Raw genomic sequence first — 26,320 nt, 5'->3', positions numbered from 1 at the left:
TGATCTCACTGGCCTAAAGCTCCCCAGCCCGCCTCACACAGTTCCAGATTGCACCCGATTCTGGTTCCTGCTTCTGGAATGTTTCAAACTGACCACGTCCTTCAGACTCCAGGACTGGGGGCCGGGGGGAACTGCCCTGGTCCGGAGGCCACCGCTGCATTCCCTCCTGGCCCAGCATCCTCTGGGGCTCTGCAGGGGCTGGAGAAGGGGGCTTCACTGGCAGGGACTACTGGGGGGCCCCGGTATGAGGGCAACCTGTACCTGCTCCAAGCACTCCCGAGTCTGGGGGACTTGGGAGAAGAGGGCAGAGAAGCAGCTGGTGGGCACTAACCGTCAGTGACAAAGCCCCCCAGCCTCATGGCTCCTGGTGCTCCCTGAGAGCTAGCTTCTCCTGAAGACCCTGCCTCTCTCGGCCCCTTCTCTAAGGCCCTTCCACACCCAGACACCTTGGGCTGGGGTCCACCCTCAGCGTCTTGCAGCCATCATCACTCTGCAATTTCCTCTCCTCCCTTCACTCCATCCCGTGGAGGCTCAAGTTCACACCTATGGAGGCTCAGATTTACTTCATCCTATGCAAACAAGTTCTCTCCATATGATGGAGATGCTTCTTTTTGTTGTCTCGGGACCTCCAAGTAACTTTCCATCCTCCTCTCCTCCCAGTATCTGCTTGATGTCTTCTTCCCCTGAGCCCTTGCCTCGTGTGAACACCCTGAACCCCGCTCCTACTGCCTCTGCTTCCCCAGTCTGTCATGACACCGGCCCCTGGTATGGTTTGTTGTGACAGAGACGTCCCCCTCCCCCTGGCTCTCCCCATCAGCCAGGTTTGTCCCAGGCTTCAGAATGCCCATTATACCTCCACTCACAGCTGCCCTAAACAGCTACGAAGATAAAAGGTTATTGTTCCTATTTTACAACGATGCAAACTGAGGTTCAAAAAAAAAAAAAACAAAAACAAAAACAAAAAACCACAGGGTCAATGGGGTCTTTTTTTTTTCCCAATGGAGAGAAGAGAATAGGAGACCAGGAAGCTGCAGAGAGAAAGCAGAGTCTCAGAGCTGAGAGCATCCATCTTTGAAAGCCCAGCGTAGTATGTACCAAAAAGGGAAGCAGGCCGTCGGGCGGAGAGACCGCGGCTCTGTGTAAAGTCCTTTGCTATGAGGTAAAGGCAGATTCTGGCCCTAGTTAAGTTCAGAATAAAAATAGAAATGACTGTTTTTGTCTGAAATGGAGGTACTGACTTGCCCAGGGTCACACTGCTAGGCAGGGTAGTTAGTAGCGTTTGAACCCGCTCTCCCGGCCCTGGCTCCAGCCCCGGTCCTGCCCCACTTATGTCGCCTGCTCTGGTGATGGGCCCTCGGCTCACCCGGGCTTCCCGAGCCTCCCACCCAGTCCAGAATGACCGGAGGGGCCGTGTGGGGTCTGGGGGCCACTGACCTGGCCTTCTCTGGCTGTTTCCACCTATGGGAGCCCCTCTGGATCAGGCTCCACAGGCCATTTGGCTGCCGCTGGGCTCGGACCCTCCCGGGCGCCCCACAGCCCACTGGACCCCAGGGATTAGTGACTCCATCGAGCTTTAAACGGCCCCTCCCCCTCCCTGGCTCTGCCTGGCAGCTTTCTCTGGGGCAGGCTGTAGCTGGGAGGAGGAATGGGTGGGGGTGAGGAGGAGGGGACCACCCTGATGGGAAACTGTGCTGGGGGAAGTACTGGAGCCGGGAACAGCATGGCCCAGGCTACCGTTAAGATACTGTCAGAGGCACTTTTGGGGGCTGGAGGGATACCCATCCCATACCCAGATAGGTAAACTGAGGCAGGCAGAGTAAAGGGCCTTGCTCACACAGCTAAGTGTCTGAGGTCTTTCCCACCCCAGGCCCAGCATGTTCTCCACTGGGTCACTCATGGCGAACCCCAAAGGGCAGCCCGAATAAAGCCATTTTAGGCAGCGCATGTGAGTGGGAAGAACTCTGGCGTCTAGCGTCACAGATCCTGCGTTCCAATTTGGGATTAGGGTTTCTGTCACCATAGGCGAGTTATCTTTTTGTGCCTCAGTTTCCTCCTCTGAAAAGCCAGGAGATGGAATCGTTCTCTGAAGTTCCTTTCAGCAGCTAATCCTGTGAGTGGTGGATGGTCTAGAGCCCGGCCCCTGGAGGGGGAGGGGCCCCTAATCTCCTAAGCGCTTTAGCCCCCCAGCCCTTGCCACATTCCTGGTGTGGGGGCACCTCGGGCAGGAGCCTGGCCCGGGCTGGCTCCGAGAGGGGCATTCCTTGGCAGCTAAGCCCCAGGGGCCCGGTGGGTTGGGGGCGGCGCTCTGGAACAACACTGACTTTGTCACAGGCTCCAGGCCCCCCTCCCACTCACGGTGGGGGCCCTCCCGGGGTGTGGACGCAGCCCGTAAGGTCCGGGAAGGGCCGAGCTCAGACTCTCCTGGAGCCTCCAGTCTCCTGTGCCGAGCTGGGATGGCCAAGAAGAGATGAGGGTTTGGGGGCTGGGGACACCACAGCAGCATTCAGCTCGGGTTCAAGAAAACTTCCCAGAAAGGAAACAAGTTTCCCCACCTCTATCTGGGCTAGGGACCTGGTCACTTCCCAAGACCCTCACCCTTGTTTTTCTGGGGCCCCCACCCCGACACAACACACACAGATGGCTCTGGCTTTGTCTTTGATCCACCTGCTTTAATTCCTCCTCACTTACACAATCAAACATGGGGCCGGTTCCAAGACTGGGGAGGGGAGGGGAGGGGAGGAGAGCTTCTCAGGCCTCTGGGGGGGGGATAATGGGAGAGGAAGGAGCAGCAAAGGGAAGGTGCCTCTCCATGCTGCATCTGGCCCCCTGGGAGGGATGGAGGGAGGGATATGGATGGTTGGATGAATGGATAGATTGACAGATGGATAAATGGATGGCTGGACAGTTGGTTGGATTGGACGGATGGTTAGACAGATAGACTGACAGTTGGATGGACAAGTGGATGGTTGAAGATGGCCCGTGCTGGGGCCCTGCTGGCCTGACACCCTGATCCTGAGTCACCCTGTTTCATTTGGGGAGCTCAGTCTCCCTTGCTTCAGAATCTCTGCCCCAACTGGGAAGAGAGGGTGGGCAGAGGGCTCGTGCCCTGGACCCCAATATCCCTGAGATCTTTGGCTTGGACACAAGAAGTTTCCAGGTGCTTTCTGGGGCTTCTGCTGCATGCTGGGAGAGGCTGGATCTGCACGTGGGAGACACTCCCCAGAGCAGGGGATCCTCAGCGGATGAGGGGGGCCGAGCGGTCGTTGGTGACGGTGGGACGAAGTTTCACCGTGGCAAAGGGGTTGGTGCCTCTGAGTGGAGGAAACATGAGTGAGGGGGAGAACAGGATTAACGGCAACCCCCTGTAATCCTAGACAGTGCCAGGGCTCCCCTAGACTTACTGAGGGTTTGGGATAGTTCTGCTCACCCCTTTCAAAAGGGGAGGAGGAGCTGGAGAAGGCACATAGCCCCCATATATGCCCACCAGGCAGCATGCTACAAACCTGGGCTCCAGAATCTTCTGGGTCTGTCCCTTCCTACTGTGCCCTCAGGGTAGGACAAGGGGAAATGCTGCCCGGGCCATGCCCGGGCCATCCCCGGCCCGGCCCTGGCTGCCCCAGGCTGGCTGGTCTCACACTCACCGGGGGAAGAGCTCCGGGGGTTGCTGTTCCCAGGCCATCTGCTTCTGTACAGGAAGGATCAGTCAGGGTGGGACAGAGGGGCTGCTGAGCAGGAGCCTGCCCTCTGTCCGTTGATTCCCTCCCCCACTAATAGCTAATTAACAAGATCTAGCATTTTTATGGTGCTTTATAAACATCTGATTGGATCCTCATGACGGCCCTGTGAGTGGGTGCTAATATGATCCCCATTTTACATTAGAGGAAACTGAGGCAGAAAATAAGCGACTTGGCCGGAGTCATAGAATTACTCAATGTCTCAGGCAGGGTTTGAACCTGGCCTTCCTGACCTGTCCGGCATTTCCACTGAAACGACAAGACATTCTCTGCCCCCAGAAGTTTGAAAATGGATCTGTCTGAAAAGCTCAGGAAGATTTGCAGGAACTGATGCTGAGTGAAGTGAGCAGAACCAAGAGAACACTGTACACAGTAACAAGATTGTTCTGACGGACGTGGCTCTTTTCATCAATGACATGATTCAGGCCCATTCCAACGGTCTTAGGATGGAAAGACCATCTACATCCAGTCTGGGGAGACCGAATGTGGATCAGAACTCAATATCCTCCCCTTTTTGTTTGTTTGTTTTTTCGCCTTTTGGTCTGATTTTTCTTGTATAAACATGACAAATATGGAAATATATTTGGGAGGATGGTACACGTTAAACATATAACAGATTGCCGGCTGCCTCGGGGATGGGGGAGAGAAGGGAAGGGGGGAGAAACGTTCGGAACACAGAGTGTTAGGAAAGTAAATGTTGAAAAAATGTTACATATATTTGGAAAATACTATTGAAAATTTAAGAATGTGAAAATATATAATAGTGAGAGAGAAAGGAAGGAAGAAAGAGAAAAGGAGGAAGAGAAGGAGAGAAACAGAGGGGGAGGAAGGGAGGAAGAAAACTGATCTGTCCAAAGGAATCTTGATCACAGAGTCCATGAGAGGAGGGAACAGAGAAAGGGGGCCTGGAGTGACACCAGGCCTTGCATTTCCCAGACAAAGTAGAGGAAATAGAACTCACGCTGCTCTAGTTCTCTGGGACTAAAATGTCCCTCCCACCCAAAGGACTCTGGGAGCTGGGGATAAAACAGGAGTTCTTTCTGTCTCTAATAGAGGAGGGAACTGAGTCACCCAGCTGAGAAGGACCAAAGCCCTGACTTGGAATTCAAGGACCACAGGGCTGGGAGGGGGCTTAGAACGGGGGGTGTCAGGGCTGGGAAGGTGAGAGTGCAGTCCATAGAAAGAGCCCTGGGGTTCCCATCTTGCCTCTGACCCTTCTTGTCACTCCTCTGTGCCTCAGTTTTCCCCTTGCAGCAGGTGCCCTGAGGGTCCCACCAGCGGGGAGAACACCCCTTTCAGCAGGGAAACCAGACTGGCCAGTCGGCGGCAGGACCAGGCCGAGGCGCTCACCTTGCCATCACTGGCTATCCCCATGCTGCCCACGCTGCTTCGGCAGCTGCTGGCGGGGGGCGGGGGAGGAGAGGGAGCTCGGCTTGTCGCCCGGCTGGTCGTCCTGCTGGGGGTGTGGGGCCGGGAATGGCCGTCCCAGTACTCGGAGGCCCCTGAGGTGCTCACAGGGCGGTCCAGGAGGTTGTCCAGGCTGTGAGTGCCCCGCAGTGGGTAGGACCTGAGCCAGGAAGGGAGCAGAGGTTGGGGCCGGCCTCCTACCAGCCTCGCCAAAAGCCATCCGAAGAGAGGTGCTGCCTGGCTGGAGGCAGAGGGCTGGCCGTGTTGACCTTGGCAGTGGGACAAGGCTTGGGGTTCCTTGGCCCTTCTCCCTAAGTGCCCTCATGAGTGGCCATTCCCCTGGGGTTGGCTTCCTCTCCACTCTCACCTGGAGGGCACCTCGGCCACGGGCAGATCTTCCAGGAGCTTCACGTAGGCTTCAGGGAACCAGCCACTCCTGGGGGCAGGGAGGGCTGGATCAGAGGCTGCCAGACCTGCCTCTGGACCCCTCTAGCATGCCCGTGGTGGATGCTAGGGCCACCTGGGAGCTCACATGAGGGAGGCTCAGCTCACCCCCCACATTTTACAGATGGGGAAACTGAGGCCCCCAGAAAGTGATGAGGTTACGCTGTGTGCGACACTGTCTGCCGCTGTTTGTGCCTCAACTTCCCTCCCTATAAAGGTGAAGGCGGGGGCTCGGCGGCCCCAGAGCTTCTTCCCGGCCAGAGAGCGGAGACCCCGGACCTCTTAAAGCCCATCCCCCACTCACGCGGACGACCCCTCCAGCTTGCCGTAGAGCCAGCCATTCTGGGCTTTGGGCACCAGCACCAGGACGACGTCGCCGGCAGAGAAGGGCAGCAAGGTTTGGTTGGCATTGTCCGAGTGGGAGACCAAGGCCTGAGCTCGCCGGGGGGCCCTGCCGCCGCCCTGGCGCTCCCCGAACGAGTTGGAGCGGGACCGCGGGGCGCTGCCTGCATACAGGGAGGCTGTACGGGGGAGGGGGACAGCGGGGGACAGCTCCCCGCATCAATCCGGGCACCGGGGCCCGTGCCCTCCCTCCCAGGAGGCCACTGGCCCGGCCCTCACTGGACAGCGGCTGCTCAGACTGGGCCCAGGGAGGAGGCCGCGAGCTCTAGGACTGCTGGGACGGGCAGTGAGCGGGGTGCTAGGACCCCTGGGGGAGGGTCTGGCCCTTGACTTGGGAATCTGTCTTTGGGATGCCCCAATGGATAGCATGGAGTCCCTAAGGTGTCTCCCAGCCCTGACATCTGTTCTAAGCTCCCTCCCGGTCTGACATCCCCTGTTCTAAGACTCTTCCCATCCCCTGTTCTAGGCTCTCTCCCAGCCCTGACATCCCCTGTTCTAAACCCCTCTGGTTCTAACACTCCAAATTCTAGAGTCCTTCCCAATTTGAACAGTCTTCTTTGGGGAGGAGACAAGGTTCCCCAAGGGAGGGTCTATGTTGGCTGGCAGGGTGGGAAGGGGTCTGGCCCGTGACTTACTGGATGACGGCGTCCGGGGCAGGGGCATACGATCCGGCTCCAGCTGGGACAGAGGCCTCCCCTCGCCGGGCTCCTGGCCGTAGGAGCCCGAGCTATGCCGGCTCCGGGGAGAGCTGAAGTCTCCCAGAGACCTCTGGGGCTGCGAGGGGAGATGGGCAGGGGAGGGTGGGGAAGGGAGGGGAGAGGCAGGGCTGTCCCCCGCCCTATTCTGCCCCCCACCGCCAGTCCCAGGGCTCCCCATAGGGATTCAGCAGCCTCCTCCCAAGCCACAGAGGAGGTGGGGGGGAGACCCCAGGGGGGAGGTAGGGGGAGGACAGGGTCTCTCGGAAGCTTGAGGTTCTAGGGGGGAGGATAGTCCAGGATGGGGGCCTCAGGTCCCAGGGGGAGGGGGGTATGACAGGAGGCGGGTACAGGGGGGGCGAGAAAGGTGGCGCCCGTAGCTCCCAGGGGCTCACCATCTCCAGGCGGGTGGGGGTCAGGCGGCCTGAGAGGTAGGCTGACCCAAGGCTGGGGCCCAGCAGGCCCGGGGAGTGGGCACGGGATGGGTTCCGGCTGGCTTCCGACTGTTCCTTCCACAAGATAACTTTGCTCTGGAGAATGCTCCGGGCCTGGGGGAAGGGAAGGGTTTCAGTCCTGGCTCGGACCGGTCCTCGCTGTGTGAGGTGAATAGGGAACCCTTTCTGAGCCTCAGCAAAACAAGGGCAGGGAATTGGACGATTTTTAAGCTTAAGAGGTGCTGGTCCTTCCCTGTTCCAAGCCCCTTCCCAACCCTGACATTCTCTGTTCTGAGCTGTGTGTGCACGTGTATACACGTGCATATGGACAGATAGACAGGCAGGGGGAGGGACAAATGGACAGACAGATGGTAGATTGGCAGAAGGTCGGATGGATGGGTGGAGAGAGATAGAGATGGAAAGAAAGAGGAGGGAGAGATAGAGACAGAGAGAAATAGAGAGAGACAGGGAGAGAGAGAGAGAGAGAGAAACAGAGAGACAGACAGACACACACACACACACACACACACACACACACACACACACAGAAACAGAGACAGAGACAGAGATAGGGAGAGAGAGAATGAGCAGTCCTGGAAAGCGCTTCATAAACCCTCACAGCAGAGGTGCTAGTCCTCCCTGAACATCCCCCACACCTCTATCTATATCTGTTTATTTGAGGAAAGAAGGAAGAGTGAAAAGGAGGAGGGAAGGAAGGAAGGGAGGGAGGAAAGAAGAGAAGGAGAAAGAAAGGAAGGAACAAAGGAAGGAAGAAGGGAAAGAAGAGAGGGAGGGAGAAAGGCAGGGAGAGAGTGGGACCTGGATCATTACAAAGATCTCTGCATCCAGAATCGGTACAAGCCTGGCTTCAGCATTTACTAGCCAGCCAATGACAGCCACTAGACTTAGAATCACAGTCCTGAACTCAGATTTGAGCTCTGACACAGTGTGACCTTGAGCAGGTAACGCAAGTTTTCCGGACCTCAGTTTCCTCATCTGTAAAATGGAGGAGTAGAACTCGGGGACACCCCCACCTGACTGTTCCTAGGATTTCTACAACTGAAACGGGACAAAGGGAAATCCCCTCCTTCCCCCCCGGCTCCCAGCAGGCCCTGGGCTCACCCGGCCGAAGAAGTGCAGGAAGGTGTTGGATAAGAGCAGGTGCTTCTCGGCCAGGAACCGGTAGCGCCTCTTCTCCTCCAGCTCGGCCGCCTTCTGGCTCTCAGAGACAAAGGCGTGCATCTGGGCGTGCAGCCTGTTCACACTCTCCTGGGCAGGGAGAGGGGGGAGGAGTGAGGGGCTCCGCAGAAATGGGGCCGGGGCGCCCCAGAATCACTAACGTGCCTGTGCCGTGCTCAGTGGCTCCCTACCAGCTCTCAGGGATGACTTGCTGGTCAACCAATTCATGAGCATTTATTAAATACTATAATATATCAGGTACAAGGCAAAGTAGCCTCAAAAAGCTTGAAATCTAGGGGGGAAATCAAGGCAAACGGCCACGTGCCCATGGCATGGATGGGCAGCCAGTCCTACTTTGAATTTGGGAAGCATTCCTGGACTGTTCCCCTGGTTCTGTCCGTGGGGGCCAAGCAGCTCGGCCCCCCACGTGCATGGGGCCCCTGCCCTGTCTCCCCTGGGCCTCCTCTATCCCAGAGGGTCCCCATGGCGTGAGCTCCAGTCTGCCTCCGATCCAACGCCTGGCTCTGGACACTCTTCTTCATATCCGAGTCCCATTGACAACGTGGCGCCCAAAAGGGGACACAATCCTGCCCAGGGTCTGATCATGGCAGCTGGCAGCAGGAAGGTTACTTCCTGTTCTTGCCCCTTACAGATGGCATTCAGCCCCCAGCTCCCTCATGCCCCCCCCCAGATCTTTTTCAAGTGACCTGGGTCCCCTTCCCCACCCCTTTCCACTGTGGCCTTTGCTACTAGAATGCCAGCCCCTGGAGGGCAAGAACAACTTTGCTTGTTTTTATAACTGAGACTTTCGCATTTAACAATTTTATCTGTCTATACCATCCAGCCACATCTCTTCTCCCCCTCTCCCCCACCATTTGGGGCTTATGAAATTGATTGCTTCAACCTAAATTTAAGATCTTACATTTATTTCTCTCCGATTTCCTCCATCCTCTTAATTCTCTCACCAGCACCTCCATAGGAGAGGAATGACCAACTCCAGAAAATCCCAGAAAATCCTCATTTTCCCCCACACCATCCCTCTCCATTCCTTAAGTTCAAATCCAGCCTCGGACATTTACTGGGTGACTCTCATCAAGTCAGCCTCAGTTTACAGATGAGGATCTGTAAAATGGGGATGATAATAGGACTTAGCTCCCAGACTTATTGTAAGATAACATATGGCTTTGTAAACCATTTAATATTCTGAATAATAATTATTATTAAGTACTTCTTCCATCTAGAAGTCTTCCCTGACAGAAATCTGCTTATAAGAAGGATTTTTCTGGTTTCTGTGAGACCCCTGAGACCAAGTACTGAGTTTTTTAATGCTCAAGCCCAGCACACAAAAGGCTCTTACTGAATATCAGCCTCCACCCAAGATCATTTCTGGCTCTTAGAGCCTATGTATGATATGGTTTTTGTGGATGAACTTTTTAGCAGAGCCACATGGAAGGGCTGGTAAGAAGGGAGCTGGTCCCTTGGGGAAGAACCAAAGATTTAAAGCTGGAAAGGATTTTAGAGACCTCTGAATCTAAGCCCCCTCATTTTACTTATAAGGAAATGGAAGCATTTTCCAGGGTGACCCACGGTCACCCAGCTAGTGAATATTAGAAGCAGGATTTGAATTCAGGTCTTCCTGTTGCCAGGTCCCACCTCCGGTCATCTAAAGCTCTCCTGAGCTGCTTAGAAGGGTATGGATGAGGGTGGAGCTGTGGATACGACTGACCTTAATCTGGGGTGAGGGCTGGGCTCCCCAGGGAATCCAGACCCTCCCCCTGCCCACCCTACTCACCTTCATATCCCGTGCATTCTTATCTCTCTGTCTCTCCATCCTCCACAGCTCCGACATGCATTTCTCCAGGTTGGCGGCCCGATGGCGATATTCTATCTCATAGTGCTGGCGGCTGTCCTGGAGAGTTTGAGAAGTGGGGAGCAGGGCAGGTGGAGGAAAAGAGGGTGCCCATGGCGATGAGACCAGAGGCAGTGAAGGTCAGCAGACCTGGTAAAACTGTTATTTTATGGGTGAATTACTTCCTCTGCTTCTCCATATACTCGGCTCTAAAATGGGAATAGTCAACCTTAGGTCTATCTTAGACACATCTAGTCCCACTATCTCATTTACAGATGAGGAAACTGAGACCCACGGGACACAATATGGGAAAGTATCTTATAAAAATATAATAAATATATATTATATATATAATAAAAATATATAAATATAAAAAAATTAAAGTGGCGTATTTTACAAAGCACGCCACCAAGTAAGGTCAGACAGCTTCAAGATTTACAAAAGACAATGTAAACTTGATCTTGTCTGATTATCACACAGCTCTGTAAACTTGGATTCTCAAGACATTATTGTTCCTATTTTACCAACAAGGAAACCAAGACTCAGAGAGTCTTGCTGAAGATCATGCAGCTAATACGTGTCAGAGCCAGGATTTCTCCTGATTCCAGCTCTATAGTCTAGTGTTGTTGGATTTTTTTCCCCACAATAACAAGTAATCTTTCTAATTATTGTTCTCAATGATCCCTGGGGGACTCCACTACAATGGGGACAAAAGCCAATTTGTTTCCACGCCTTTGAGGAATCGAGGTGGGAAGGATTTCACTAAAAAGTTCCTCCCTTTTGCCAGAGAGAGGAATGGAGAATGGGAAACCCTCAGAGTTGGAGAAGGCCACAGAATGCCCGGACTAGAAGGAAAACTGAGGAGGTGAGGGGGGGGCTGCCCACCCAGCCCTTCAGAGATTCGGGGAGCGGGGGGGTGGGCTCACTTTGATAAACTGCATGTCCAGCTTGGTGTTCTTCTCCATGTGCTGCAGAAGGTCTTCATGGAAAGTGTGCACCTGGAAAAGGGAGAAGGTCATGACCCTTGTTTGCTCTCACATGGATGACTGAGTCTGCATCACCATGTAGAATGACAGATCAGGGAGGAGGGTTGCTTTGGGATACGGAACGTCCAGTTGGAAGGGACCTTAGAACGGGGGCCGTCAGAGCCAGGAGGAGCCTTAGAACAGGGAATGCTAAAACAAGAGAACATTAAATTAAATTAAGTAAGAGAACATTTTGCAGGCAAAGAAACTGAGAACTAGAAGAGGAAGTAGCTGTCCCCCAAATCCCAACCCCAACGATTATTAGTGCAATAAGAGCCATAAAACTGGCCGTGGCCTTGGATCCTCACTGATTCCCGAGAACTTTACTCCCTAGGCACAATTCCAAATGGGAATCAAAGCCTTGTTTGTGACAAGGTGTCGCTGGAGACACTGGGTGGGTATTTCAGCGTCAGGGAGTGGCCAGGGTCCCCGTGGTGCTTCCTGCAAGGAAGAATTTAGGTCACAAAGGAGACTTGGTCACAAATATAGGAAAATCTGTGAGAGAGACCACGCCGGGGATTTTGACATTGAGAAAAGAGAACGACATTTACCCATACATATAACTTGTAAATAAAAATAAAAAGCTATTTTAAAAAAAGCTATTAAAAAAAAAGAGAGAGAGAGAACGAGAAGTAGTATGGCTGTGAGTGGAACAAACGCTGGGCTTATAGTCAGGAAAATCTATATTCAAGTCTCATCTCTGACTCCAGCTATTTGACTTTGGGCAAATTACATAAACCTCAGGCACTGTCTAAGATTTTTCTAGTAAATTAGAGATTGGATTATGGATTGCAAGTTATGGTGAGTCAAATTTATTTTAAAAATAAGAGGAATAATTGATATAAAGGGAACAGATAGAGAGGGGACGGCTGGTAGTGCTGGAACCTTACTTTTATCATCTGGGTTAAAAGAACAATATAGACATGAAGAGAGTCTAAAATTCTTCTAAAGAAACAAGAGGATGAGGGGCAATACAAAGAAGGGATTTTTAGAAGTGTGAATAGAGTGAGGTTTTGTTTTGTTTTGCTGAGGCAATTGGGGTTAAATGACTTGCCCAGGGTCACACAGCCAGGAAGTGTTAAGTGTCTGAAGTCAGATTTGAACTCAGGTCCTCCTGACTGCAGGGCTGGTGCTCTATCCACTGCTCAACCAGCTGGCCCTAGATTAAGATTTAAGAAGGTGGGGGAAAGGATAAATGAGGGATTCTTAAAGGGATAGGTAGAATAAGGAATAGAAGGGGAGAGGGCGAGGTATCAGGAATAGTGTAAAAACAGACTGAGGAGTTCAATAGGATGGAGAGAGATACCTGACTCATAATTATAACTTTGAATGCGAAATAATCTATTTTCACGGCAATGATGTGTTACCTGGAGGAGAGTTGGGGGTGAGCTCTACCTGTGGCTCATTAAGCATAGCTTTGAGAAATGATCAATGCATATCTCAAGTCCTGGATTTAAAAAAGATGGATTGTGATTTGCATTTGTGGAGAGAATAGCAATGAAATCCCAGCTCCTCTACATACTGATCAGAGCAGAGAGAAAGCTGGGAAAGATAACGCCAATTGATATCCCCGTAATTGTTGCTGTTTTGTCATATTAAGGGGTATTCTCTCCCACATTGGGGGGAAGCAGTTGTGGCCATGGATAACATAGTGAGGAGTCTGGAGATTGTGTGACATCAGGACCTCAGAGACCCTGGCATCCAATTCTAATTTTACAGAAGAAGAAACAGACCCGGGACTTGTCCTAGGTCACCTGGGCAGTAACTGGAAAAGTTCGAATTTAAACCTACGTCTTCTTGATTCCAAATGTGTATCCTGGAGAAAGGAAGACTCAATCGATCAGCATTCATTAAAAGCCTACTGTCTGTGGCACTATCCTAGCTAGGTGCTAGCTCATGCAGTTTAAGAGCATCAAGTGGAAGAGGCAGAGTGCCTAGATTAGGAAGAGGGAAGGAGTTTGGGAGAGAGACTTCAGCTCAGTGTTATGAGCTGCCCAGTCGGGGAATGGTCTGCTTTGAGTAAGAGTGAGTTCCCTGGCCTTGGAGGTCTGCAAACAGAGGCCGGTGACCCTTGGCAGGTGTCGGACAAAGGGAATCTGGTCCTTGGATTAGGCTAGCTGGATGCTGAGGTCCCTTCCAGCTCTGGCATTCGGGGACCCAGCTTCTTGCAGAAATCCTCAATTAGTTCATTACCAGGGGCCACTTGAAGGCCTCGGCTTCAGCCAGCACCTGCTCCTGGAACAGCCTCCCTTGAACCTAGAGCGCTGAGATCCTTCCGTCCAGAGGCCTGAGCACAAGGTGGCCGGGCACAAGGCGTCCATTCAAGGTTTGGTTTTGTTTATAAATCCCTGCCCGGCCCGGCTAATCAGGAAATCTCCTGCTGGCTGCCTGGTAGGACATGGGCAGCCAACCCCACAGCTCCAGGTAATCCCTAAGGAGCGGGAACTTAACCCTCAGCTACAGGAAAGGAAGACTCACAAAGCCCATCCTAATCGGGGCTTATCTCCCAGCAGGCAATGGTTTTTCTGGCCTCCGGCTTCACGCTCAGATGGAAGGGCATCTGGCCCAACCCTCCCCTCGCAAAGAGGGTGCCCTTTCTACCTTGGCCCTCACGGCCCCACAGACCTTCTGAGACTTGCCTGCTCTTCTCCCACCCTGAGGAAAATCCCGAGTTCCTTCCACTGACACCGGTGGTACAGCCGTTAGGCTCCATGGAATGGGAACAAGAGCATCACACTGTACTTTAAGGCTTGCTGATCACGTTACAATTATTATCTCATTTGATCCTCAAATTTGGGGGGAGGGACTATTATTATGACAATTAGACTATATATAATAATAATAATAGCATCTAATATTGACTTGTACACAATTTACTATTAATTTAATCACTGATCTGTGAATAAATGTAATGAACTGAATTTACTAATTAATTTATCAATTTCTATGAATGCTGTTTGCTCCTCAAACTTGGGGGGAGGGACTATTATTAAAACAATTATATTATATATAATATTAATAATAATAGCGGCTAATATTAACCTGTACCATTAATTTACTACTTTATTCACTAATTGGTTACTGTTAGGGACTTTTTTTCTGAGAATCCCCACGGATGATGGTAGGGGGGACCTAGGGGTCTCGGCCCCTGAGTTAGGAGGCTGTGACTTACAGGTGTTAGATCTTTCCTTAGGACGCAGCACTGACTCCAGGTGTCTCCCTTCTGCGGATCCACCCACGCAGTGCTGAGCGAGCTGGGCGCGGGGTAATCACAAAGGAGACTAAATATAAATGGCAGCTTTGCCATAGTCAAAGAAGAATATAGAAAGAAATAGAGAGAGGCAGAGATATTCAGAAAGAGAGAGAAAGAGAGAGAGGGAGGGAGAGAGAGAGATGATGATGATGATGAGAGACAATGAGAGGATGATGAGAGATGATGAGAAATAATGAGAGAAGATGAGATACGATGAGAGAGGATGAGAGGTTGGTGAGATATGAGAGTACGATGAGAGATCATGAGAGATAATAAGAGGATGATGAGAGATGATGAGAGGCTGATGAGAGATAATGAGAGGTTGAAGAGAGATGATGAGAGACTGATGAGAGATTGATGAGAGATGATGAGAACTGATGAGAGGTTGATGAGAGATGATGAGAGATTGATGAGAGATGATGACATATGAGAGGTTGATGAGATATAATGAGAGTATGATGAGAGATCATGAGAGATAATGAGAGGATGATGAGATATAGTGAGAGAATGATGAGATATAATGAAAGATAATGAGAGGATGATGAGATATAATGAGAGGATGATGAGAGATGATGAGAGGTTAATGAGAGATGATGAGAGGATGATGAGAACTGATGAGAGGTTGATGAGAGATGATGAGAGATTGATGAGAGATGATGACATATAATGAGAGGTTGATGAGATATAATGAGAGTATGATGAGAGATCATGAGAGATAATGAGAGGATGATGAGAGATGATGAGATATAATGAGAGGTTGATGAGAGGTTGATGAGATATAATGAGAAGGTGATGAGATATAATGAGAGGTTGATGAGATATAATGAGAAGATGATGAGATATAATGAGAGGTTGATGAGAGATGATGAGAGGTTAATGAGAGATGATGAGAGGATGATGAGAACTGATGAGAGGTTGATGAGAGATGATGAGAGATTGATGAGAGATGATGACATATAATGAGAGGTTGATGAGATATAATGAGAGTATGATGAGAGATCATGAGAGATAATGAGAGGATGATGAGAGATGATGAGATATAATGAGAGGTTGATGAGAGGTTGATGAGATATAATGAGAAGATGATGAGATATAATGAGAGGTTGATGAGAGGTTGATGAGATATAATGAGAAGATGATGAGATATAATGAGAGGTTGATGAGAGATGATGAGAGGTTAATGAGAGATGATGAGAGGATGATGAGAACTGATGAGATATAATGAGAGGATGATGAGAGATCATGAGAGATAATGAGAGATGATGAGAGATAGTGAGAGAATGATGAGATATAATGAGAGATAATGAGAGGATGATGAGATATAATGAGAGATAATGAGAGGATGTGAGATATAATGAGAGGATGATGAGATATAATGAGAGATAATGAGAGGTTGATGAGATATAATGAAAGGATGATGAGAGATGATGAGAGATGATGAGAACAGATGAGAGGTTGATGAGAGATGATGAGAGATTGATGAGAGATGATGACATATAATGAGAGGTTGATGAGATATAATGAGAGTATGATGAGAGATCATGAGAGATTGATGAGAGGATGATGAGAGATAGTGAGAGAATGATGAGATATAGAGAGATAATGAGAGGATGATGAGATATAATGAGAGGATGTGAGATATAATGAGAGGATGATGAGAGGCTGATAAGATATAATGAGAGGATGATGAGATATAATGAGAGGATGATGAGAGATGATGAAATATAATGAGAGGATGATGAGAGGTTGATGAGATATAATGAGAGATGATGAGATATAATGAGAGGTTGATGAGAGATGATGAGAGGTTAATGAGAGATGATGAGAGGATGATGAGAACTGATGAGATATAATGAGAGGATGATGAGAGGTTGATGAGATATAATGAGAGTATGATGAGAGATCATGAGAGATAATGAGAGGATGATGAGATATAATGAGAGGATGATGAGAGATGATGAGATATAATGAGAGGTTGATGAGAGGTTGATGAGATATAATGAGAGGATGATGAGAGTTTGATGAGATATAATGATAGTATGATGAGAGATCATGAGAGATAATGAGAGGATGATGAGAGATAGTGAGAGAATGATGAGATATAATGAGAGATAATGAGAGGATGATGAGAGATAATGAGAGATAATGAGAGGATGTGAGATATAATGAGAGGATGATGAGATATAATGAGAGATAATGAGAGGTTGATGAGATATAATGAAAGGATGATGAGAGATGATGAGAGATGATGAGAACAGATGAGAGGTTGATGAGAGATGATGAGAGATTGATGAGAGATGATGACATATAATGAGAGGTTGATGAGATATAATGAGAGTATGATGAGAGATCATGAGAGATAATGAGAGGATGATGAGAGATAGTGAGAGAATGATGAGATATAATGAGAGATAATGAGAGGTTGATGAGATATAATGAGAGTATGATGAGAGATCATGAGAGATAATGAGAGGATGATGAGAGATAGTGAGAGAATGATGAGATATAGAGAGATAATGAGAGGATGATGAGATATAATGAGAGGATGTGAGATATAATGAGAGGATGATGAGAGGCTGATAAGATATAATGAGAGGATGATGAGATATAATGAGAGGATGATGAGAGATGATGAAATATAATGAGAGGATGATGAGAGGTTGATGAGATATAATGAGAGGATGATGAGATATAATGAGAGGTTGATGAGAGATGATGAGAGGTTAATGAGAGATGATGAGAGGATGATGAGAACTGATGAGATATAATGAGAGGATGATGAGAGGTTGATGAGATATAATGAGAGGATGATGAGATATAATGAGAGGTTGATGAGAGATGATGAGAGGTTAATGAGAGATGATGAGAGGATGATGAGAAATGATGAGAGGTTGATGAGAGATGATGAGAAATAATGAGAGGTTGATGAGAGATGATGAGAGGTTGATGAGAGATGATGAGAGATGATGAGAAATGATGAGATATAATGAGAGGTTGATGAGAGATGAGAGAGTTTGAGGAGAGATGATGAGAAATGATGAGAGGTTGATGAGAGATGATGAGAGGTTGATGAGAGATGATGAGAAATAATGAATTGATTTACATATCAATGGAGAGTTGATGAGAGATGGTGAGGTTTGAGGAGTATGATGAACATGATGAATGAGGAGAGATGATGAGAGGATGATGAGAGATGAGAGACATAAATAACACCTCCTGCTTCCTGCTAACCCTGCTGAGATCACTGATAAAGAGAGGCTATTTGGTACTTTACATTGAGTTCTCCATATGTATAGGGGAAGAGAGAGTAGTGGCCTGGGCAAGGTGGCTCAAGGGTAGACTTCACTCTGGCCAGGCACTGAGGTGGGAGGCAGGTGTTGGACTTCCTTCTGGATGCCACGGATGATGATAGGGGGATCCAGGAGGCAGAAGGGAGCTCGGCCCCTGAGGCAGGAGGCTGTGGCTTACAGGTGTTAGATCTTTCCTTAGGAGGCAGCACTGACTCCAGGTGTCTCCCTTCTGCGGATCCCCGAAGGCAATGCTGAATGAGCTGGGTGGAGGTGGGGGGGGGGGGAAAGATGTAATCCCAGAGGAGAGTAGCTATAGATGGCAGCTTTGCCTTAGGCAAAGAAAGATGCAGAGAGATGTAGAGAGAGGAGAGATTCAGAGATACAGAAAGAGAGACTAGAGACATACATAGACCTACTCTAGCTTCCTGCTAACCCCTGCTGAGATTGCCAATAAAGAAAGACTGTTGGGCACCTTAACCTTGGCTCTCTCCATGAGTATCCAGGAAAGATTGGTATGAATGGCCCTGGCAGTCAGTAGCCTTGGTGTGGGAGGTTACATATTACTAATTGACTAAATTTACTCATTAATTTATCAATTTCTATGAATGCTGTTTGATCCTCAAACTTGGGGGGGAGGGACTATTATTATAACAATTAAACTATATGTAATAATAGCAGCTAATATTTACCCATGCACAACTTACTATTAACTTACTAATTTAATCACTGATCTGTGAATAAATGTAATTAACTAAATTTACTAATTAATTTATCAAGTTCTATGAATCCTGTTCATCCTCAAACTTGGAGTGAGGAACTATTACTATAACAATTATACTATATCTAATAATAATAGCAGCTAATATTTACCTGTACACAATTTACTATTAACTTACTCAATTAACTTTACTATTAACTTCATCACTGATCTGTGAATAAATGTAATTAATTAAATTTACTAATTAATTTATCAAGTTCTATGAATGCTGTTTGATCCTCAAACTTGGGGGGAGGGACTATTATTATAACAATTAGGCTATATATAATAATAATAGCAGCTAATATTTACCCATACACAACTTACTATTAACTTACTAATCTATTCACAGATCTACTACAAATTAAATCTACTAATTAGTGCATCAATTTATATGAATGCTGCTTGATTTTCAAACTTGGGGGGGCAGGACTGGTATAAATAATAATAATAATAGCAGCTAATACTGTTCACAATTTACTATTAACTTGCTAATTTAGTCATTAATCTGTGAATAAATTTACTTAACTAAATTTGCTAACTAATTTATCAATTTCTATGGATGCTGTTTATTATTAAAATTCATATTTAGGATAAGTACTTTACAACTATCATCCCCTTTGACCGTCACAATAACCCTGGCAGGGAGGTGCTATTACTTACTATCCCATTTTATAGTATACTAGTAATACTTCCTCTTAATTCTCGGGCCTTTTCACTGCATGGTCCAAGGACCTATCAGTGTGCTGACTTTTACCCATCATGGGTTAGGAAAGCCCTTCTGAACAAACCAAGCCTGCGTTCCTGGGGAGCGCAGGACCAGAGGGAGGAGTCCGGCCGTGGTATAAAGGGGGATTCTGACAGCTCTGGCAGGAGAGGGCCGAGGAAGGCCACAGGAACTCCTCAGGGAGAGGGTCCCGCAGCCCGAGTCCTGTGATAAGTCTCCATCCTAGTCTTGATCCATGCCACGGATGACATATGTGACATATAGCTAGATGATGCTATGGATAAAGCAGGAGACCCGCGGCCGGGAAGATTCAAGTCAAACCCGGACTTGGCCACGTGCTAGTTGTGTGACCCTGGACAACATGCTTCCTTTCTCAGTCTGCCTCAGTTTCCCCAATGGTAAAAAGGTGATAATCCCTCCCAAGGTTGTTGTGAGGGCCCAACGAGGTGACGTGTGTCAGCACTTAAATATGGCCTCTTGTTGTTATAAAGTGCTAGAGGAGGGGTGTCCAGAATCGGGGAGGGGAGACCCCAACTCTGTTCTGATGGCATCCGGAGTGGGGATCTCATTGAGGAAGGACATGGACCGCTCACTGAAAGGCACCCGGGACGGATTTGAAGACCGGGCCATGTAAGGATCAGCTGGAAAAAGTGAGACTCTATTCTGGGGAAGAGAAGGGGGATGTGCAGGCTCGCTTAGAGGGTTTGTGGGGATGTCACAGACCAGGATTGGTCTTGTCCCTTTGGGCCCAGAGGGCAGAAGAGAAATGGTAACTGGCACTTGTCTGGAAGGGAACTCAATCCATACATTTTTACTGATGGAGAAACTGAGGAGACCCTGACTCGGCCAACGTCGCCCAGACAGGGAATGGGGGGCGGGCGGGCCTGGGGCCTGGGATGGCAGAACCTCAGCACAAGTTCCCGGCCTAAGACTCACCACCACTTCCAGGTCGTTGTTCAGGTGCCGCTGGGTGTCTGACATCTGGACCAGGATCTCACCTTGAGGATGGGGAGGAAACGGAGATCGTGACGGGCGTGTGCTGAGCCGAGCCCCCAGCCCCCCAGGCCTGCGTGGGTGAGTTACTGGGGTTCCCTTGGCAGGGCAGCCCATAGGACCAGAGCAATGGCTTCCGGGGTTACTCTGGGCCCCGATCCTTGCCCCAGAAGCCTCTCTCTGCCCCTCTCCTACCCCTGCAGGTCACTGGGCCACTAACACCAGCTCCTGACTCTTCATACAAAGGCCCCAATCCCTGTGAGATAAGGAATGCAGGGATTGCCACTTTTTATAGATGGGAAAACTGAGGCCCTACAAGAAGCAGTGACTCGCCCAGGGTCACGGGATCCTGGATCTGAACCTGGAAGGCTCAGCTCTGAAACTGGGGGTCACGATCCCCGGGCGTCTCCCAATTGGGGGGGGGGTCACAAAGTCATGACTTAACATCAGCAATGTTTGATCTACACGCCTGTTTTATATACCCGGGGCACGTAAAAATTTCTCAGGCAAAAAGGGGCCGCCAGTGGAAAAGTTTAAGAGGTCCTAAATTTTCCCCCAAGCCCTCAGTTCTTCGGCCAAAGAACCGAGGCCCAAGAGACTGTGGCCTGTCACACAGGCGGTATGGGAGATAAGATCTGAGTCCCGGCCTCCAGGGCTGGGTCTCCCAACTCCAAGCCCATCCTACCAGAGGTCACACATGGTCACAGAGTCCGTTCTCCTTAAACCAAGAGCCGTGGCCTCGGGATCCGGGTTTCAAACCTGCCTCCAATACTCACGGGATGGTTATGGACAAATCATCTCCCCCCACTGAACCTCAGTTTTCTCATCTGTACAATGGGACTAATGATCCTTATGCTTTGGGAGGCTATTGGAGAGTGCTTACACAAAGGTGGTGGGGCCCAATCTGAGCCTCCTTATCTATCTGGACTGGGTCTGGACTGTGGGAGGCAGGGGCCCGGGGGGGGGTCTCCTACCCAAGAGCTGGGAGGTAGAGCTCTGCAAGGCTTGCTCCCCGATCTTCTGGATGGCTCTGAAGTAGACCTCGGCCGCTTCCGACAGCGCTGTGCGGGAGGGAGAGAATTCTGGGCCTACAACCCAGCCCAGCCTCCCAGCCCCCTCCTCCACCTCCTCCTCAAGCCCAGCTCAGGCTCGCCTCCAAGGGGTCCCCACTCCTTCCTAAAGGAGGGTCCCTGGACTCTCCTCAAGCCCCTCAATTCCCTTACATTAGGGGGCTCTGCACATGCACCTTCCTCCCTTCCTACAAGCACGGGGGGGCTGACCCTCGCACCCCCCAGTGCCCAGACCCGAGCTCTCAAAGCAGAAAGGGCCCAAGAAATGCCGAATGAATGAAATCCAGACTTCAGTATGGACCCCAACCCAGCCAGCCTTGGGCCCACCCCCCAAACAGCAGCCCTGGTCTCTCTCCCATGAGCACCTATGGGTGCGGGGGAACACATGGAGGGGGATCGGGGGGGAGGGGGGTTGCTGCTGAACAACCATCATCAACTGGTTTGACTCCAGGGGGGAAAGTGCTCGAGAATTCATATGGGGATGGGACATTAAAGTAAAGTAATAAAACTCCAATATAAAATATAAGAAAAATAATAAAAATGATAAAAAAACAAAACACAACAATAATAAATAATTAATTAAATAAAAATAGCAAAAATAATAAATATAAATAAATAAAAATAACAAATAATATAATAAATTTAAATAAAATAATAGAATAATAACAAATAATATAAAATACATAATAATAAAAAAAAATACCATTAATATAAACATTAATAATATAATAAATAAATAACATTACATTAATAATGAAATATAAATAAATTTTAATATAACAAAAAAAAAATAATAGTAATGATAATTATAATAGTAATTATAAATAATAGTAATGACAATGATAATATATAATAATAACTAATGATGACAATATGTAATGATAAATAATGGTAACAACATTAAGTAATAATGAACAATAATAATAATAATGATGATGAGTAATAATAGATAAAAATAGTAACACTGAAAAGTAGTAATAATGATAACATATAATGATCATAAGTAGTTATAAATAATTGTAATCATGACAATACGTAATAATAAATAATAGTAGTGATGATAAATAATAGTAATAATAGTAATGATAATGATCATAAGTACCTGTAAATAATAGTAATAATAATATGTAATGATAAATAATAGCCATGATGATAAGCAATAGTAAACAATAATAGCAATATGATCATAAGAAGCAATTATTATAAATTTTTATAATTTATAATAAGTAATAATAATGACAATATGTAATGATAAATAATAATAATGATAGGTAATAGGAAACAATAACACTTTGACCACCACCATTTCTATTTAAGGGATAAGGGTAAACTGAGGCTCAGACATGGCCGCTCACACGGCCAGAGGGTGTCGGGGAAGACGAGAGTGATCTCCCGAGTCTGGATCTTTTATTCTCTCCCTCCCCCAGGATGGAGAGGTTGGGGGTGCAGGGGCGCGTCCCCACTCACCGTGGAAGGCACGAAGGTAGTTGTTGCCCAAGTAGACGAGATTCTCCAGGGCTGGGTTAAACTGCTCCATGATGCTCTGGGGCGCAGGTGAGGGATGGGACATGATGACAAGTTAACGGGGGCCGCTGAGCCCGCTCTCCCTCCCTCTCCCTGAGCTCTGGAAGCTGCCTGAGATGGGCCCGCAGCTAATCTGACTGGGGGCTGAGGATCCCAGGCTCCCCCTGGTCCCCCACAGTGGGGCCTTGGACAGTTACCAAACCCCGTCTCCCATCTTGCAGCCTCCTTTCCTGGTGGTCAGTCCTCCTGTTTGGATAGTCCCTGTACTCACTACCTCACAGGACTATCCCACTCTGGGAGAGTTTGAGTGACCAGTTTTCTGAAACCTGCCTCCCTGTGCCTTTGTTCTATTGTTGGGGAGGGAGGACGTGGGAACCCCACCTCCCTCTGTCCCCTGTCAGCGGGGTTGGGGGGCTTCCTCTAGGCCCCCCTCCAGCCCCACATTGCTGATAATCAGACTCTGGGGCCTTCCTGGGCCTTGCTAAATATAGCTCTGTGGGGCAACAAGACACCATCCCTCCCCTGGACAGGAGGCTGCCGGCGGCCACCCGGGAGTGCTTAAAACTGGGGTGGGAGCCACCGCTGGGGACTCCCGGCCCTTAAGGAAGTTACCCAACTCGTCTCCCAACAAAAGTGGGAAGGACTTGGCCCCTCACGCCTGCCCCCTCCCCAGGGAGGAGAAGGATCATCACTTCCATGAGAGCCCCACTCTCACATGATATTCCTTCCAACATCCCTGTGAGCTGGGGGTTACTCCATAGCCCCATTTTACTGATGAGAAACTGAGGGCCACAGGCCTGAGATGACTTGACAAGGGAGGGCCCTGCTGAAGGCCCTGGAGGGCTCTGAGTGAGGGGCTCGCTCTCTGTGAATTAAGCCCTTACCCTGTTCCCAGCTGGTTCCAGGCCCTTGGAGGACAGCTTGGGGGTTTCCTCCACCTTCCAAGCCGGGGAAGGCCCTCCACACTGGAAGGGCAGACCCCTGCAGCCCACCCGGAGGAGCTGATTCAGTCCCAAGAGACACATGAGAAAGGAACCAAGTGGGGGGAGGTGACCTCTTTTCCAGGTTTTGGAAGGGGATTAACTTGGCTGCCTTCGGGCTGGAGAATGGGTGACAATTGCAGGTTGAGTCCTGAGGGATGACCTGAGTTCCCCTACCTCAGGATGCTGTCTGAGAGGCTCCATGTTGGGGCCCCTCAAGGTCACCAAGTCCCGCCCTGCCAGGAGCAGAGTCCTCCCGGGCACCCAGAGTGGGGGCTTTGAGTGGCGGCCCTCCCTGACTGCCCCCTCCTCCCCAGGCTGGTCCTCCGTTCTGGTCTTCCCAGGCTGGCTCCCTCTTCCAGACCCGGCCCATCTGGGAGCCCCCATTTGGCCCGTGTTGGTGCCCTCTGGAGAGGGGCTCTCACCCGCCCCTAACTTGCTTTCCCCAGGAGGCCCTTGAAGTCCGAGTCGCCCTCCTCCGGGAGTGACGGCCTGGGCTGGCTGGACAAGCATCCCGAGTGACCGCTCACCTTGTAAATGGCCATTGTGGACCGGTAGAACTGCTCCATCTTGGGCTCGGAGTGGGGAAGAAGGTGCTGCGGGGAGGAAGAGCACTGGGGAGGCCGAGCGTCTGGAGAGCTCCAGTTCCCAGACCGGACCAAGGCTTGCGGCCCAACAGTGTCCTCACGGCACCTGAGGCCTCCCGAGGGCCGCCTGGGGTGGGGACGGGCCTGCAGGCAGGTTAATTATTCACCGGCTGGGATGGCAGAATCTGATCCGGGGTGGTAACCAGATGCCGGGTGGGGCAGGGGGAGGAAGCCTGGGACTTGGGGGGGGGGGTCGTGTGACCTTCCCTTTTGAATTATTCAGCCCTTCTGGGCGGGCTCAGCAAGCAGCGTCTCCTATCGTCTCCGGCCTTCCTCTCCCCGCTACGATTGCCGAGGGCCGGGGAGACCCAAAGGCCACCTGGTGGGGTTCCCTTTGGCTGCATTCCCAAGCCGGGAGAACCCCTCCCTCCAATTGTCTCCCAACTGCCACAATCCGAGCTGGCCCCCTGGAGGGCCTGGTCCCTTGGCCCCCTCGTCTCCCTCGTCCCCCTCAGAACTCTGTTTGGAGCTGTCCCATGTCCCTACTCCCGTGGGGCCCTGGGAAAGTGAGCCCCCTCTCTGGGTCTCAGTTGCCTGCTCTATAAAGGGAGTGGTTTGGACTTTATCTCTAAGGTCCTTCCAGCCCTAAGTCCCCAGTGACCCCAGGATGCTCTAGGAATCCAGAGGGAGCCCATCACAGCCCTCCAGGGCACCTTTCCCTGGGCATGGAAGATGCACTCTGGGCTCACCTGATGCCTGGGGCGCTCCATTTCCTGGCCCTCCTCCCCATTTCCTTATAAATGCTGTTTCCTTCTCAGGTTCATCTCTCCCCCACCTGGGCTGGGGCCTGCCCATCTACCCCAAGGAGTCCCTGCTGCAAGGGCGGCTCCATTTCCCAGAGGAACCCCGTGTCCTTCAAGGTCCTCTTGACCCCAGTCTGGGAGCGATCACCAACCTGGGGCTGGGAGACCCCTCAGAGAGCCCCACGGCCCTCCCTTTCACTGGAGTGATGGGGGAGCGAGCGTCCCCCTTTTCTGGCAGACCTCCCTCAGGGCCCCTCTCCCGTCCTTCACTTCCCACTTCCTTCACTCGATGTCCCCCTAGTGCTAGGAGGCAAACACAGGGAACAAATAAGGCGAGGCTTCCTTGGCGGGTTCCCACAATGGCTCTGGGTCGGAGCCCCAGTAGCAAGATCCAGTCTTCTCACTTTCCACGAGGCCCCCCCCGCCCCCAGAACTCACACAACACAAGCAGGAGGGGTTCAGTCCAAGCCATTTATTTTGCTTTGTGGATTCCCATTCAGAGAGAGGCAGAGGTAGGGGGCTCGTGGCCTCCCAGCACCCCTCTTCTTGTGGGGGGCACCAAGAGCAGGGCCCAGAGGAGCAGCTTATGACATTTTCTTGTCCAAAATAACTTAACCCAGACAGTGGAGGGAGGGAGAGAGGGAGAAGGGGAGCGACCGACAGAGTATGGCCTTGGGGAGTGCCCTGGGCTGGGATAGGACGACGTGGGACCCCAAGTTAGCTGGGAGCCTCCTCCCTCTGGGCCGGGTGGATTTTCTATCGGGGTGAGGGACTGGTGGTGATTGGCGGCCTGGGCGCCAGGGTCAATCCGGGGAACCGTTCAGAAGGGGTGGGTGGGGGCGTGGGTGTGGGTGTGCCAGCCAGGCTCCTTGCCAGCGGGTGGGCCCCAGACAGGAGGCAAAGGCCCAAGTCTGCTTCTGGGGCATGTCCGGAACCTCCTCTAGCTTCACTCTCCCCCCAGGTCTCCCCCCCCCATTCAGGGTCCTAATGAGGAGATTGGGGTCCTGCCAGGAAATCCCCATCCCGGGAGCCCAGCTCAGCAAGGGGCGATTCTGGCGGGAGGGGGCAGGGGTAGGGGAGTCAGGCACGAGGACGTGGGTGGCTCTGGTCAACACTTTAAGGCAGTAACGGCAATAAGAGAAGGCTCCGAGCTGGGGGCTCCGAAGC

At 50.3% G+C, this 26,320-nt stretch overlaps 1 protein-coding gene across 1 annotated transcript; it reads right to left on the bottom strand.

Moving 5' to 3' along the window:
* Positions 1-610: 610 nt before the first annotated feature.
* Positions 611-24,873, bottom strand: BAIAP2L2 (BAR/IMD domain containing adaptor protein 2 like 2). Its single transcript, XM_031940995.1, has 14 exons — positions 24,294-24,873; positions 22,727-22,802; positions 21,164-21,250; positions 20,133-20,194; positions 11,071-11,142; positions 10,088-10,204; positions 8,239-8,385; positions 7,078-7,230; positions 6,623-6,761; positions 5,890-6,106; positions 5,509-5,577; positions 5,085-5,301; positions 3,642-3,685; positions 611-3,311 (listed from the first exon to the last, which is right to left on the bottom strand). The coding sequence occupies exons 1-14, from the start codon at positions 24,330-24,332 to the stop codon at positions 3,236-3,238; spliced, it is 1,515 nt and encodes a 504-aa protein (XP_031796855.1). The 5' UTR covers positions 24,333-24,873; the 3' UTR covers positions 611-3,235.
* Positions 24,874-26,320: the final 1,447 nt, after the last annotated feature.

This window comes from Sarcophilus harrisii, chromosome 5, assembly GCF_902635505.1.
Source record: "Sarcophilus harrisii chromosome 5, mSarHar1.11, whole genome shotgun sequence".
NCBI lineage: Eukaryota > Metazoa > Chordata > Mammalia > Dasyuromorphia > Dasyuridae > Sarcophilus > Sarcophilus harrisii.
Note: the sequence above shows the minus strand (reverse complement) of the source record. Positions and strands in the feature narration are given on the sequence as shown.

What these genes read in the sequence shown, in the direction of transcription:
- BAIAP2L2 (XM_031940995.1), bottom strand. Translation starts at nt 24,332, where the DNA reads ATGGAGCAGTTCTACCGGTCCACAATGGCCATTTACAAG. An exon ending in TCCTGCACTTCTTCGGCCGG is followed by an intron (nt 7,231 to 8,238) that starts GTGAGCCCAGGG and finishes CCCTTCCCCCAG; the next exon opens with GCCCGGAGCATTCTCCAGAG. An exon ending in GGATAGCCAGTGATGGCAAG is followed by an intron (nt 3,686 to 5,084) that starts GTGAGCGCCTCG and finishes CTTCCTGTACAG; the next exon opens with AAGCAGATGGCCTGGGAACA.